At 46.2% G+C, this 14,686-nt stretch overlaps 1 protein-coding gene across 1 annotated transcript in view; it reads left to right on the top strand.

Annotated features, from left to right (window-relative positions):
* Window positions 1–273: 273 nt before the first annotated feature.
* Window positions 274–14,686, top strand: part of DENND3 (DENN domain containing 3) — a 583,137-nt gene continuing 568,724 nt past the window's right edge. The window contains exon 1 of the mRNA XM_078686126.1: window positions 274–985. Within this exon, the coding sequence (XP_078542252.1) occupies window positions 902–985 (84 nt within the window). The 5' untranslated portion in view covers window positions 274–901. The remainder of the gene's footprint in view (window positions 986–14,686) is intronic.

The raw sequence follows: 14,686 nt of genomic DNA, 5'->3' as shown, positions 1-14,686 counted from the left end.
TTTTGCTGCAACGTGACAGCGTAGGCCTCTTGTGCGCCAGGCCACGTACACGACACTGTACAAGTGAGAGCGTTATTAGCAGGAGTCACGCGCACCAACTCCCAGGCTGACTCCCTTCCACCTGCGACGGTGTGCGTCTTTCGCTCCACCTGTCCTTGAGAAAAGTGCTATAGAGGCGTGAAGGATGCAGAACCACCTCTCTGTTCCCTATGACGTACTGACCCTGTCCTGCGCCACACCTTCCTAGTTCGGATGACGCTCCGGACTGGTTTCACTGTCTGCTGGGGCGGAACCTGCCGCGTGGCAGAGCCCGCGCCAACGCTGGACTCTGACTTCAAACCAGAATCCAACCGACCGCCGCCGTCTCCAGGCGATGGCTGAAGCGTCAGGTGTCACGGACACTGAAAACGGACTCTCCTGAGGCGCGCGTTCGGCGACACAGAAGAAGGACATCGTGTGGTGAGTCGGTTGAGTCTGGCAGGTCTGTGGAGGCTCGGCTGCGCTGCTGAGGAGCTGGGCGGATCGTCCCCTGCTGGACAGGATATGTCCGTTGCCATAGGTTCAGTTAAGGGTTGTACATTTCTAGGGTCTTACGAGTTAGCCTGCGCGCGGCCGTTGCCGTAGAGACCAGCAGCTGCAGGTAGGCAACAGGACTCCAGACTAGACCGCTGCAGCCCACCTTCGGAACACTTCAGGGCACCGCATCTCAACAAGTGGCTACACCAGGTCCGGGGTGTCTCTGCAGTCCGTCAGCGGCTGGGGTGAGACTGGCACATGCTCCTCGGTTACTTGGAGGCGGCGGCTGTGCCCTCCCGTGCCCCCCTCTGCCGTGCCATGCGCCGACCGGGAGCGGCGGCGTGCCAGCGCTGATGGTGCCCGGCGAGAGCTGCCCAGGCTCGCCATGGAGGAGGTCTTGCCCTCGGCCGTGCTGGAAGTCTGTGTGCTGCTGGGCGCCCCTGCAGAAAGCATCGCGCATTGTTTCCAGGTAAGAGCCTCACGGGGCTGCCCGGTGCCATGTGTGTTCTTGGATGTACTTACTTTTATCATGCATGGAAAGCCCTACTCCCATAAAGTACAGTGCCGCTTTCTTGTCAATGTTAAACAAAAGCAGTTTACACCTGCCTGAGCCTGTCAAATATTAATCGCACGTGACAGTTTTTAAGAAAACCTAAGACGAGTGCTTATTTTGCTGCACAAGAGAGAGTTGTTTTGCTTTCCCTTCTGAACATTTTAAGAGAGGTAGAATGCAATATATTGTCACCGGACTGGTTTTCTTTCAGACAGTACCGACCCCTGAGGCATCGGTATGGATTAAGCTTTGACGTACTTTTTTTTTTTTCTCAGAAGATGGCCACTTTATTAGTGAGACCGCAAATTATATGTAACCCGCCCAATGGATTTTAACGGGAAATTCATGTTGCAACAGTATCAGTGTTGGAATTGGAAAAAATATACTCAGGGAATTTATAAATTGGGGTGTTGATGTGTAGCAGAGGGAAGACGTGGAGTCCCGAGGGACGAAGTAATGCAAAAAGGGAGTCTGAGCGATATACCTTTATTTTAAAAGAATCTGCTGGAAATAAATTTGCAACATGGACATATATAACAGTCTGTTGAGGCTTAATTTACTCAAAAGAAGCTACAGGTGTCTTAAGACACCTGCTCCAGAGATCGTTGAGTGCCCAGCAATTTTCAGGGGATTTTGATAACCTTAAGATAACTCTAATAGTTAATGTGGTTACGGGAGAGTTCTGTATTTTGTCCAGTTTTGACTTCTAAAGTAGCATAGATGGTTAATGCAAAGCATATCACAAATTTGAGTTTTATGTGCATACGTAAGTGGGTTACTGCTTTTGGCACAGATCCTTCCGTTACTTCAAGTACATAAGTTGCAATCCTTCTATTATAGCACAGTTAGCTATGACCCTGCATAAAGGAGCTGCATACTAGCTATAAACCATGGATTAGATCATTTTTTTTCTTAATTTGTTGTTATTCTAAGTTTGCAAAGAGTATTCCTTTAGGTAATACTGCAGTCTTGTTAATACAGGCAATCACTGCTGTATGTTTTAAATGCTGACTTCGTGTGTCTCCCATGCACTTTTAACATATAATTTCTATAAGCATGGGCAATATGTGACTTCTATACATCATAACCCTCATGGTCTTATGTAACATTTCCTTTATATTAATTTACTTGTATGATTTACTGACTGTGTGTTTCTTGTAAAGCACTCTGACACCATAAACTGGAATGAGTAGCTCTATAAAAGAATTGAATGAAAAAATAAAATGAAATAGTTATTTGTGAAATTACTTCTATACACAGTTGTAATCCTGAAAGCCTTTTGTGTGGTCTCCCACCCCCCCAAACCTTTTGCCTACTCATCCTCTGTTGCTAAAATTCTTGTAGGCTTTAAGACTCTGTACACATTAGCACTGGTTAACAGTGGTAAAGTGATTGGGCTCACTTCTTAAAATATGGTAAAAATTACCTACACCTGTTTGGCACATTTAATTTATTTGCATCGGAGTCCCTAGTAAAGTGATACAATATGTATCGAGGGCCTATAACTTAAATGCTACTATTGGGCCTGCAGCACTAATTGTGGCACCTACCTAAGTAGCCCTTTAAAACATATCTTGTGCCTCCCTTTGCAGTCTGTGTGCAGTTTTAAATTGCCAAACAATAGTTGATGGACAGAATGCAGAACAATGTCATACATTCACCCCAGTACAGAGATCTGGGCCTAAATCCATCGTTTTTTTTGCACTCCACACCACCCCTGTTCAGACATGGCCATATGCAAATCAGCCTTGACCCTGTGCCTCATGGGAACAGTCCAGCCCGAACTGCCAAGCCATGTCTTTCCTGGACCGGAATCAAGCATCCTAGGACCGGTTTCTGGCTATCAGCCGTCTTCAGCCAGGATAGCTTGACTCCAGTGGTGTGGAGAGCATGGGACTCACGTTGTTCGCCATAAGTTGGCAGGGTATGCTCAGATGTGAGTCCCTTGCTCACTTTGCCACTGGATTCAAGCAAGCCCGGCTGAAGACGGCTGCAATGCCAGAAACCGGTCCTGGGAAGCTTGTTTCCGGTTCAGGGAAGGCATGGCTTGCCAGTTCGGGCTGGACTGTTCCCATGAGGCACAGGGTCAGACTGATTTGCATATGGCCGTGTCTGAACTGGGGTGGCAGAGTGGGCTAAAGAATGGTGATGGATTAAACCCAGATCCGTTGACTGGGGGTGAGTGCTTGTATTGTCAACGCTCTGTCCATCATTTCCTTTGGTTTTGCTTTGTTCGCCATAAGTTGGCAGGGTATGCTCAGACGTGAGTCCCTTGCTCACCTTGCCACTGGATTCAAGCAAGCCCGGCTGAAGACGGTTGCAATGCCAGAAACCGGTCCTGGGAAGCTTGTTTCCGGTCCTGGGAAGGCATGGCTTGGCAGTTCGGACTGGACTGTTCCCATGAGGCACAGGGTCAGACTGATTTGCATATGGCCGTGTCTGAACTGGGTTGGCAGAGTGGGCTAAAGAATGGTGATGGATTAAACCCAGATCAGTTGACTGAGGGTGAGTGCTTGTATTGTCAACGCTCCGTCCATCATTTCCTTTGGTTTTGCTTTGTTCGCCATAAGTTGGCAGGGTATGCTCAGACGTGAGTCCCTTGCTCACTTTGCCACTGGATTCAAGCAAGCCCGGCTGAAGACTGCTGCAATGCCAGAAACCGGTCCTGGGAAGCTTGTTTCCGGTCCAGGGAAGGCATGGCTTGGCAGTTCAGGCTGGACTGTTCCCATGAGGCACAGTGCCAGACTGATTTGCATATGGCTGTGTCTGAACTGGGGTGGCAGAGTGGGCTAAAGAATGGTGATGGATTAAACCCAGATCAGTTGACTGGGGGTGAGTGCTTGTATTGTCAACGCTCCGTCCATCATTTCCTTTGAAATTTCCAATCCAACCTGCAAGCCTAAACCTTTCTTTTTGATACATATGTCACCCCTAAGGTAGGCTAAGACAGCCTTAAAGCCAGGGTGCAGCGTATTTAAAAAGTTGGACATGTACTTTTAAGTTTTACCTGTCTTGATAGTGGAAAAACTCCTAAACTCGTTTTTCTTGCTGCAAGCACTACCCCTCCCACTAGATAGCAATGGGTTACCGTATTAGTATTACATTTAATAAGTGACAACCTTTGATTGGAAGCAGGTAGGAATATCATGTTTTCGTTCAAATTAATTTTTTAGTTTAGACCCCTCTTTAATGGTAGTCCGATTTTAAGTCCCAGTTCTGAAAATACCACTTTTAGAAAGTTGGCTTTTTCTTGTCCAACCATTTGGTACCTGTAGCCTGTGCTAAGTGCTGTGTTACTGTATAGCAAGGCATGTGACCTTTGTGTATTTCTCTCAGACAGATATACAAAGTGGGACTGGCTTTTGTCAGGATGGGCCATCCTGCCAGGACCGCAGAAGCAGAGCTGTTACCTGCCCCACTTACATTTCATATGGTCTGCTTAATCACACACACAACATACTTGACACCAGTCTATTCTCACCCTAGAAACCTTGTAGCCTGGACAGGGGAGGAAGGAAGTTCCAGAACCAGATGTGGGGTGGGGGAGTCTAGAAGTTTCTCCCACTTCAAAGGCGGGCATCGGGTATAAATACTGAAATACTGGACCCTCAGACCAACTCTTCAATACACTCCTGAATCTGTGGAAGTATTTATAAGGACTGCCTTGTACTCAAAGGATTGCCCTGCTGTTGGAGGCCTGCCTTGCAGCTTAAAAGAGAGGACCATCTCCTTTATTGCCAGGAAGACCTGAGTGACTACATGGATTAATTGACTCGTCTCTTGTTTTCAGCTACAGTCACCATAAGCTCCAGAGGTCTCACTGTAACTGTCCAGCTGACCTGCTGCATGTGGACCTGCTTGTGCCTGCAATTGGACCATCTCAGCCCTGCTGGCCTCTGCTAAAGTGAGTCCTTGAGCCCACCCCCCACCAAGTGGCACCTCCCCAGGCCCTGGACCCTTGGCTGGCATCAGAGTGCACTCCTCTGCAAGAAAAGGAGGAATACTTAACTTTTGGGCTCTTTGTGGCTGTGAACTGGCCTGTTTATGTCCAGACTATGCTGCCTGCTCTGAACACCAATGCATAGCTCTGGTGAACTAGAGTCTCTGAGCTACAGTGACTGCCAGCAAAAATCGACGGTTCATTATCTGCACTACATTATTGACAGTCAGCGGTGAAAGCCAACACGAAGCTCCAGCAACCCTGTATGCGATGCCCAATTGGATCTTAGTGCTACAGACACGACCATCCACAACACCAAGCCTGCTTACGAGCTACAGTGCCAATCAGCCACAAATGCTCTTTCCTGATCCTCGCAGCTACCTCAGCCTGGAACTGGACTTTTTGCATAGTACTTTGAGAAGGTAACTTTTCATTGGTACTAATCTGGGCCCTGTGTCCACCCCGCGCTCCTTCGCAGTCAGTCTGAATTTGCGACTTTCCTCAGGTCTAACACATACAGATGATCACGAGTGGTGCTTTGTGCTTTTAGGCGCTGTACCTATTTAAAACTTTGAAATTGCATATTTCCGGTTGTACTGATTGAATTTTAGTTTTTTAGGTCTCAAATGATTTATGAAAATGTTATCAATTTTTCTAAATAGGTGTGGGATTTTTCTTGTATTTTGACTTTGTTCCTGGTTGAGTGCTGCATAATCTATAAGTTAAGCATGACTGCTTTTGTACCAAGCTACCAGAGGGTTAAGCACATGTTAATTTAGTGACTTTTGTTGTCCCCCCCGATAGGTATTGTTTGTTGCTTTTAAAAAGGGTTTTCACACACTACACCATCGTGACGGGTATATTACATGGGGAAACACTGACTGTTTTAATGCCCCACCTCCCTTGGGACAAGCTTTTGTGGACAGTGTTCTACACCTTTGGGGGGAACTCCTGGAAGGCATATCAGTGATGGGGGGGGGGGAGGCGACTGGAATACTACCATGGTGACTACTGATCGGTGGCGGGAGACATGCCAGTGTCCCCAAACAGGAGACTTCAAACTGCATCACATGGTCTGTACCCTGGGGTGGTCGTACACATGGCAAGTGTATCACCCAACAGATTTAGGCTTCACTTATTTCCCGGCAGTACACGGTTCACTTTCCAGATAAGATTATCTATTTCTCCTGCTCACCTGTATCCATAGGCCCTCGTCTGTCTCTAATCTGCCCAGAGGCATCTCAGATCACTCCTCTGTCACTCTAAAGATACTTATAGGACCTCATAAACGCCCCTTCAGATGACGTATGTAACCCTGGTACCTGCGTGACCCAACATACCAAACCACCCTACGGCAGGAGATTACAAGTTATTTAGAATCTAATGTCACTGCTTACTCGTGCACCATAATGTGGGAAGCCCTCAAGCCCATAATTTGAGGGTTCGATATTCGTTACCGCACAGGGGAAAAGCTTTGCCGCCTCGCACAGGTGGTGGACTTTGAGAACCACCAGCGGATCCTAGAGACCAAGGAAAGGGAGGGGCAGGGATCCCGAAGTAAAGCGATGCCTCATCCTCACCCAAAAGCATTTGCACCAATTTCTCATTAACGAAGATCAAGACCTATGGCTGGCGACCCAGTCCAGAATTTATCAATGGGGGGGATGATTCGAGCAAGATGCTTCATCGCTTTTGTCAGGCAGCGCAGGTACCTGCCCCTTTGCCCGTGCTGCGCAACTCTGAAGCTACCGTATGTTCTACTCCCAGCTCCGTTGCTCAGGCGTTCGCAGCCTATTATTAGTTCGTATATGCTAAAAAATAAATCATATTAACAGACAAAATAGAACAATTTTTAAGAGATATATATAGCCTAAAGTGCTACCGGACCATATTCGGGACCAGCTCGACCCACCAATCACCCTAGAGGAGCTTGGTATGGCCCTATCGGGCGTACGTCCTGGCCACGAACCAGGCCCCAGCGGGTTCCTGAGTGAATTTCTACGATCTCATATGTCCCTCCTCGGCCCACATCTTCTCAATGTGCCTCATGAAACCCTGGAACAGCATGCTCTCCCCCTGGATTGGCGCCATACAGAAATTGTGGTGTTCCTCAAGCCAAGGGGTCCCCGAGGAGCTCTCCTCATACCGCCCATCTCTCTTTTAAACTTTGAAGCTAAACTACTGGGCAAGGTGCTCGCAGATCGCTTCCACGCTCGTATCCATGAGCTTGTCCATCCAGATAAGGTAGGCTTTATGCCTTATAGATCCACTCTACACAATATAAGGCAAGCCCATAACGCCATTGCAAAGGCCCCAGAACTTGGTTGCTCCGTGGCTCTTTGATTAGCCAACATTGACAAGGCGTTTGACTCCCTGAGCTGGGACCAGCTCCTCCAAGCTCCTAATTGTGGGCAGCGCTTCCTTTCATATACACACCTCCTCTATACTGATCTCACAGCCTCTGTCTGGGTGGCAGGCACATGATCAGGGCACTTCCCAATTCGCGGGGGAACAAGGCAGAGCTGCCCACTTTCCCCGCTGTTATTCACTTTGGCTGTAGAACCTTTAGCAAAGTGGGTGAGGCGAGACCCCCTGGTGCGGGGATTTGACTGCTCAACTGAGGCATCAGACAGCTCGCACTGTTTGCGGTTGATGGGCTGTTTTGTCTCACAGATCCTGGATTCTCCGCCCCAAGAATCCTACAAATAGTCTGTCTGTTCGGGGAACCATCGGGTCTGGGCACTAATCCGGGGAAGTCAGTGTTGTTTCCAGCCTGCGGAGAACAGGGGAGAGGAACATGGGCACCTCAATTATCCCACGCCGCAGAGGGATTTCAATACCATGGCGTATTTAGCTCACCAAGTCCATTAATATGTTGGTCTTATAATATCCACTTGCTGCTCTCGAGACGAAACAAAGGGCTGGTCACCCCTATCCCTGTATAGGCGGTCTGCCATTTTCAAAATGGTGTGTCTCCCACGAATACTGAACCAGCTTCAAAATTATCCTTGCGATATCCCACAGTCCGGGTTTCAGCAGGTAAATCCACTCCTTAACCATTTTCTATGGGGTGGTTAGGGTCGCTCTACGAACCTGCACGCAATCGATATATTGTGGAGGAATTGCTGCTGCGCTATCTATGCTTTTTATGCCGCCTACCAGCTCCTAAACATAAATGGGCGGTGGTACTGCTCGCAAATGTATCCAGCATTCACAGCAGAGAGGCGCACAATCGGCAATGATTTTCTTCTGGGTCTCCTTTTATTAGTCAGACGAACTTAGATCATTTACCCCGAAGATATGTTGTTATAACGCATGCGTTACATTGCATGCCATTACAACGTGGTTGTTACAACGACCGCGTTATTACATTGCATACGATTACATCGCAATTCGTTACGACTTGCTGTTGGGGGCATGCTAGACTTAGGAATAGTATAATTTACTATTCCTACTCCAGTTTGTGCAACAGCAGGGAAGGTGTTGAATTGCAAATCCAACACCTTCTGCCCCCTATAGCAAGTCATTGTAACGACTTGTGATGTAATCTTATGCGATGTAACTACACGGTTGTTGTAACAACTGCGTTGTAATGTCATGCAATGTAAACTATATCTCCCATTTACCCCCAGCGTGCAAGGTTGTCATACAAATATGGCATCAAGCAGTGAGAAGGATGGGCTGGAAAGGGCGCCTGATGCAGACACTGTGGCATGGAACCTACCTCAGGTCAGTTGACACACTGCCTGGTTTCGAGCATAGGACCTGATCGGGATCTCCACGCTGGATAACATAATGCAAGGAACGGTACTTAAATCCTTTCAACAATTCCGGCGATCCATCTCCACTGCAATCAATTCTACAGATACTTGCAGCTTAGGCAGGCGCTGACCTCGCCGATCCGACCTCTAGAGGGATTGCCAGAGTTTCATCCATTGGAAGGGTGCTTGTTGATGGAGGGAGTCTGTGGGCAAACAAAATCTGGCAAATTTACCCAACTCTAGTCACAAACAATCATATGACCATGCACACAACACTCATGGGAGGCAGACATCCCGGACCTCACAGACGATGACTGGACTGAAGCACTGTCTAGCCCCTGAGGTGCCACTATTGTGACACGATACCGGTTGATTCTATTCAAATATGTGCACAGAACATATTATACACGATATCGTCTCTGGTGCAAGGGAGTTGTAACTGTCCCCCACATGTCTCAGATGTGGCGATGAGGAGGGGACTTTCTTCCACGCGGTATGGAGCTTGTAGGGCTCCTCAGCCATATTGGTGTAAGGTTTCCACCTGCCTAGGAGCGGGTCTTATCCTGGTATCTCACCCCTGAGCCCAAGCTATTTCTATTACACAGCACGGAAGAGATAGGTAGGAACCAATACAAACAGCACCTCCTGTTCTTGGTTCTTACGCTAGCCAAGAGAGACATTGCCCAACCCTGGAAAGCGACTGCTCCGCCATCAATGGGGGCTTGGAAACGCGCCATAGACAGGTGTATGAGGACAGAGATAGCTGGGTTCAAGGCACACGGTTATCCACATAAACACAAGAAGATTTGGTCCGGTTGGGCAATATACAGAGGTATTGATCTACCCCCTACACAATTGGTAGACCCATCATGAATCCTATAATATAATCGTTAGATTATTGACACCCTCTTGAGTAAGAAATTTGGCCATATAACATAATGTTAACAAAGTTCTCCGAGACTGGGAAGCGAAGTGTGCAGCCTGTGCCATTGTTGTTGTTTTGTTTGTCTGTGTCTTTACAGGCTCCAGTGGATGTTTGATATACTGGTACCATGTTGTAACAGATTTCAGCTTGATTCTATGCAATTGGCACCGGCCGCTATGTACCACAAGATTTCAATAAAATGTGTTTTCAAAAAAATAAAAAGGGTTTTCACACCCCTCCATTCAAAACACAATTTTTCACACGCACACATCTGGCATTCTTACAGTACATGCATATCTCTTCCATCGGGGTTAAAAAGTCAAAAACCTGTCTCCAGATTGTAGTTTCTTTTCAGTGCTCGTGAAGTGCTAGCAAGATGGTGGCTTTTTTGTCCCTCCATGGCAGTCTCATCTAGTTGATGGATTCCAGATTGCTCCCAGGGTGATACTTGTACAAAAGAAGGGCCGATGTCCCTATAAATCAGTCCTTTGTTGAAAATAAGGAAGCCCCCCCCCCCCCGACTGCCTACAGGTTGCTTCTCTTAACAGTGAGCAGACCTATTGCAAGCACTGCTGAGATGTGTCAAAGTGTAGTAAAGGAAAAAACCAGGACAAATTCAGCGAAAATTCTCTGGTTCATCTGGATCCCTGAATCCTGTTCAGGAATACCTGCCAGAACCAGAATTCGCTGGGATCCCCATCATTTTCTGTACTGACCAGCATATTCTCAAAAGCGAGGATGCGTACTACCTCAAGCTCAGTTGGAACCTGGAGTTAACCATTTTGAAGTATGGTCTTGTGGGTTTGCTAGTGACGGTGGTTGTGTAACTCAGCTGAGATGAGCCGATGTACCTATTCGGTACAACACATTTTATTATTGTAGTTACCTAGGAAGAATGAATGACTGAATCAGTACTTCCAAACTTCCTCCTCCTGTCATCTGGAAAAGAATGGAAGCAACTTTAACGTTTCTGCAAATCCTGCCAAGCAGTAGTGTTAATGTCTCTTTCTTAGTTTGTGCTCCTTCTATTAATTGTTACTGAATTACTTTCAACTTCCACTTGTCTTGCTATGCACGGTGCTGCATAAGCAGCCTCTACATTTCTGCAAAAAATATTCCTAGCAGCTGATACTGTTCTTGACCAGTTATTTTTGGAAGAATCTAATGTTCTCTTCCTCATTTGCTGCAAAAGGGTTTGATATTTGCCGCCCCGTGTGTCACTGCTGATTTCCACCAATTAGTTGAACTTTATGTGCTGTGTGTTATTTTTAGACTTTTCTCTGTGACTGTAGCAATGCAACACCATGGTAAGGTTATTTTAACTACACAGTTCACTGCACAGTAAATATAGCTCTTGAGCACTCTAAGTTACAAATGCGATTATTATCTTAACTCAGTGGTTCTCCTTGTATCCTGTGTGGAAAAATGAAGTGCCGAGTGGCTATACCATGATTATAATCTGTCACTTGCAGATTTAACAAACATACATTTAGTGTGTTCGTATACCCGTGGCTGATATAACTCAAATTGTAAATAAAACGCTCAGAAATAGATGGAACAACAGCACGAAGCTCTACTTGTTTAAAATGCACCTGTTTTAATTTGTGGCACTTTTGAAACTTTCCTACTCTGTAATTGTTTGTGCATTGGAGAAGTGTGGCTCACCGATTAGAGCGGAAGACCCTGAGGCAGAGGTCTCGCCCAGGACCAGGGTTCAATCCCCGTCGCGGCAGGGTCTTAGGCTCAATGTCCTCGGACCCGATAATTCTCGCCTCGGTGCCTACTCTAATCATGGGTCCCACTCTGCAACTCTGGGCAACAATAGCTTGCTTAATCTCCACACCGGCCGTAACAACGCTAGGATGCCTGGCTTCACCTTGGGGGTGCCCTGGAGTGGACACCTCACAGGAACAGGCCAGGAAGGGTTCCACAGCGGTATTCGTACAGCGCTTAGAGACCCCTGGGTGATAGGTGCTATACAAGTGCAAATTACATTTACATTTACATTACGATTGAATAAACAAAGATTATGTGCTGCAGTAACATTTTCCATTCTTCACAGACGTTCTCTGTTCTCATTGCCCACACTTTAATGATCCCCGTGTGTGTGCAGTGAAATGTTAAGCAGTTTATTGGCACTTGTAAAGTGCATGACCACATGGAATTGAGAGGTATTCATTGCAGTTTGCTTTGCTTGAGGTGATGCCCTTCAGCTATTGTGTTATGACCCATCACTTGGTTTGGAGGCAATATCTTACTCATTGAAATTACACACCTCAGAACAACTCGCCGAGCAGTGTGCACTTCCCGCTTCCGAATTATTAAGCCAAGCTCTCTTATGGCTAGGGTTTGTTATCCTCTATTTAATTGGAATCAATAACCTTCTGCGGATGTATGACGTTACAACGCATACTTTTACCACGCATACCTTTACAACGCGGTATTTACAACGAATACCGTTACAACGCATAGCGCTTAGAGGTGCTGGATAGTGGTAAGTATAATTTTCTATTCCAACTCCAGTCCCCGTGGACACTAGGGAAGGTGTTGGATAGAAAATTAAACTTATTACTTACCTTAGAACGCCCCCCAGCGCAATGCGTTGTAATGGTATGCGTGGTAATACCTGCGTTGTAATGGTAGTGCGTTGTAAAAATTTCGTTGTAAACGTTGCATACCACCTTCTGCTCTCTTGTGGAGTGCAGGACCGTACCTAAAGAGGGCCTGGGTAATAACCACTGCTGCACCCTCTTGTGATGACCTTGCAAATGACCCCATTGCAGAATGGCGTGTCACATTATCTCAGGATAACTTGAGGCTTTGTTCCAATTCGCAGTTTATATTTTATTTCATTTTATCGGAGATTTAGAGGTCGCTGTATGATCCCTTGATTATCCCGGTAAGTTTGTGTCCTTTTTGTACGATCAGAGGGTCTAGGGAATTCATATACATTGCAAATCTCTACAATGTGTCTAAATGCAGAATTATTTGAGAACTATGTGAGAGTTGTGGTTTGTAGCTTAATTCCACATGGCAGCCCCTCTGCACGTCTCACATGAGCGTCTTGAGGCAGAAACGGCTGTGGTGCAGAATTGCAGCCCACATCAGTGATTCATGCAAAAACCCAGAATATTAGAATCTAAAGTCTGTGCATCTTCAAATAAGACTTTATCAGCAATAGTTAATCACTGAGCCATGATGCATGTACATCCCCTTTGTAGTTAGTGGCCTGTGTTTTAGAGAAATTACCTGGAAAGCTGCTTAACTCAGACATTGGAAGAATGTGATAGGCTTTGGGTGTGGGATTTCCAGTCATTGTTTTCAGTTTAATCCATCTAAGAGTGAATTCCTGTTTTTGCCAGGATATAATTGCACAATCCTATCGACCAGTGACTTCAAGGCTCGCTGTGGATAATGGTGCAGCTTCTTCTTCTGTATCTGTTAAGTCGCTGGCACATCCCCCTCTAAGCACATTATTTCGAATGTAGTACAGGTCAAACACCAACACTAATTAAGGAAAATAGCATCTTTTCAGGTTCTGGTATGGTAGTCTTGGGGGCAATGTCGCAGGTGGCTGCTTTTCCCTCCCTTTATTAATCGTGACTAATCTTTCGTGTCCTTTTATATGTGTTTAATTTATAATGCATTATTGTGACTTATATTTTTTAATGATTTTGATTAATCGTGCAATAAAGGTATTCCATCCACTAAATGTTGCAGATCTTAGAGTTCTCCAGGTTGAGTTCAAGGAAATCTGTAGTTGGCAGACTCTTGAAATCCTTGCTTCTCTCCCAAGGGGCAGTAGGCATTGCAATAGTTTGGCCGACGTCTGGAGCAAAGAGGTTCGACCTCATGGCGCTGATCATCTTGCATCTCTCTTGGCTTCCCTTGTGGGCCGGAGTATTGTTAAAGGTCTTGCGCCTGACCAATGAGGCAGTGCAACACGTGGGATCTTCCTTTTTATTTTTTTCTCCGTTTTTATTAGGTTTTCGTTAGCAATACAGACATACTACTGTGTATACATTACTTTTGGTAATAGCCATTTGGTGGGTACATTGATAGTGACTATATAGCGATTCAAATGTAACCAGAATAGAATCACATTTCTGTCCGCAGCATACCTATATTACTGCTGTGTGCACATGTGCCTCGGATATTAGTCACTGGTGATCATGATCGCGCTGCCTAAGTATGTAACCCATGCCGGCTCTGTAAGCACTCGCTGTGTACTGCTCTGTGAACTGGGGAGGCAGGTAGTAATATAACAAGGACAACTTAATACGCAACAGGTGATTGTGTCACCTAATGTGTCCTTTGCACTATCGCATAGAAGGGGGACTCTAGTATGTGGCCAAGGGGTAGTAATTGGGTAGTGTCTATTCATGTTTGGAGCCTACTATCTCAGATTCACTTCCCTTTCAGCGCCTGCCCTCCTTTGCTGATGTGTACTCCTATGCAGTGGCATTAGTGAAGGGTGGAGTGGAGCTTCTTTGTTGGCATTGTGAATGTTTTGTAACTTGGCTAACACAGTGTCCCAGCTTGGGGCAAGTGGGGTCCTGCAGATACCCAGGGTGTCCTCTTTGTGTAGTGTGATACTCTCAACCTAGGCCCATGTCAGCATGGAGCGCCTCCATGCCAATATGTGCAGGGGATCAGGAGCCTTCCAACTCCTGGTGATCAGTCTCTTAGCTAACATGTGGGATCTTCCTTATTTAGCATCAATCATCCGTTTACCTGATCTGCAGACCATTACGTATCGGATTTGTTTTTTTGAAAAATAAATAAACACTTTATACGTTAATTGCACTTTATCAACAGTATCGTTGTCCGAGTTTACTTAGATTTTTTTGTATTTCATCTTTTTCATCTTTCCGGGAATACTGATAGAGGAAGGATTGGTTCCATGGGTTTTATAGTTTTTGTTGGTCGTTCAGTTTTCTGGCAGCCGTAGGTGAAGCTTCCTCTTTGAAGGTCTAAAATAACACGAATAC

The sequence above is a fragment of the Lissotriton helveticus genome, chromosome 4_1, assembly GCF_964261635.1.
Source record: "Lissotriton helveticus chromosome 4_1, aLisHel1.1, whole genome shotgun sequence".
In the NCBI taxonomy this organism is placed as follows: domain Eukaryota; kingdom Metazoa; phylum Chordata; class Amphibia; order Caudata; family Salamandridae; genus Lissotriton; species Lissotriton helveticus.
The sequence above is the reverse complement of the archived record's forward strand: the minus strand, read 5'-3'. Positions and strand labels throughout refer to the sequence as shown.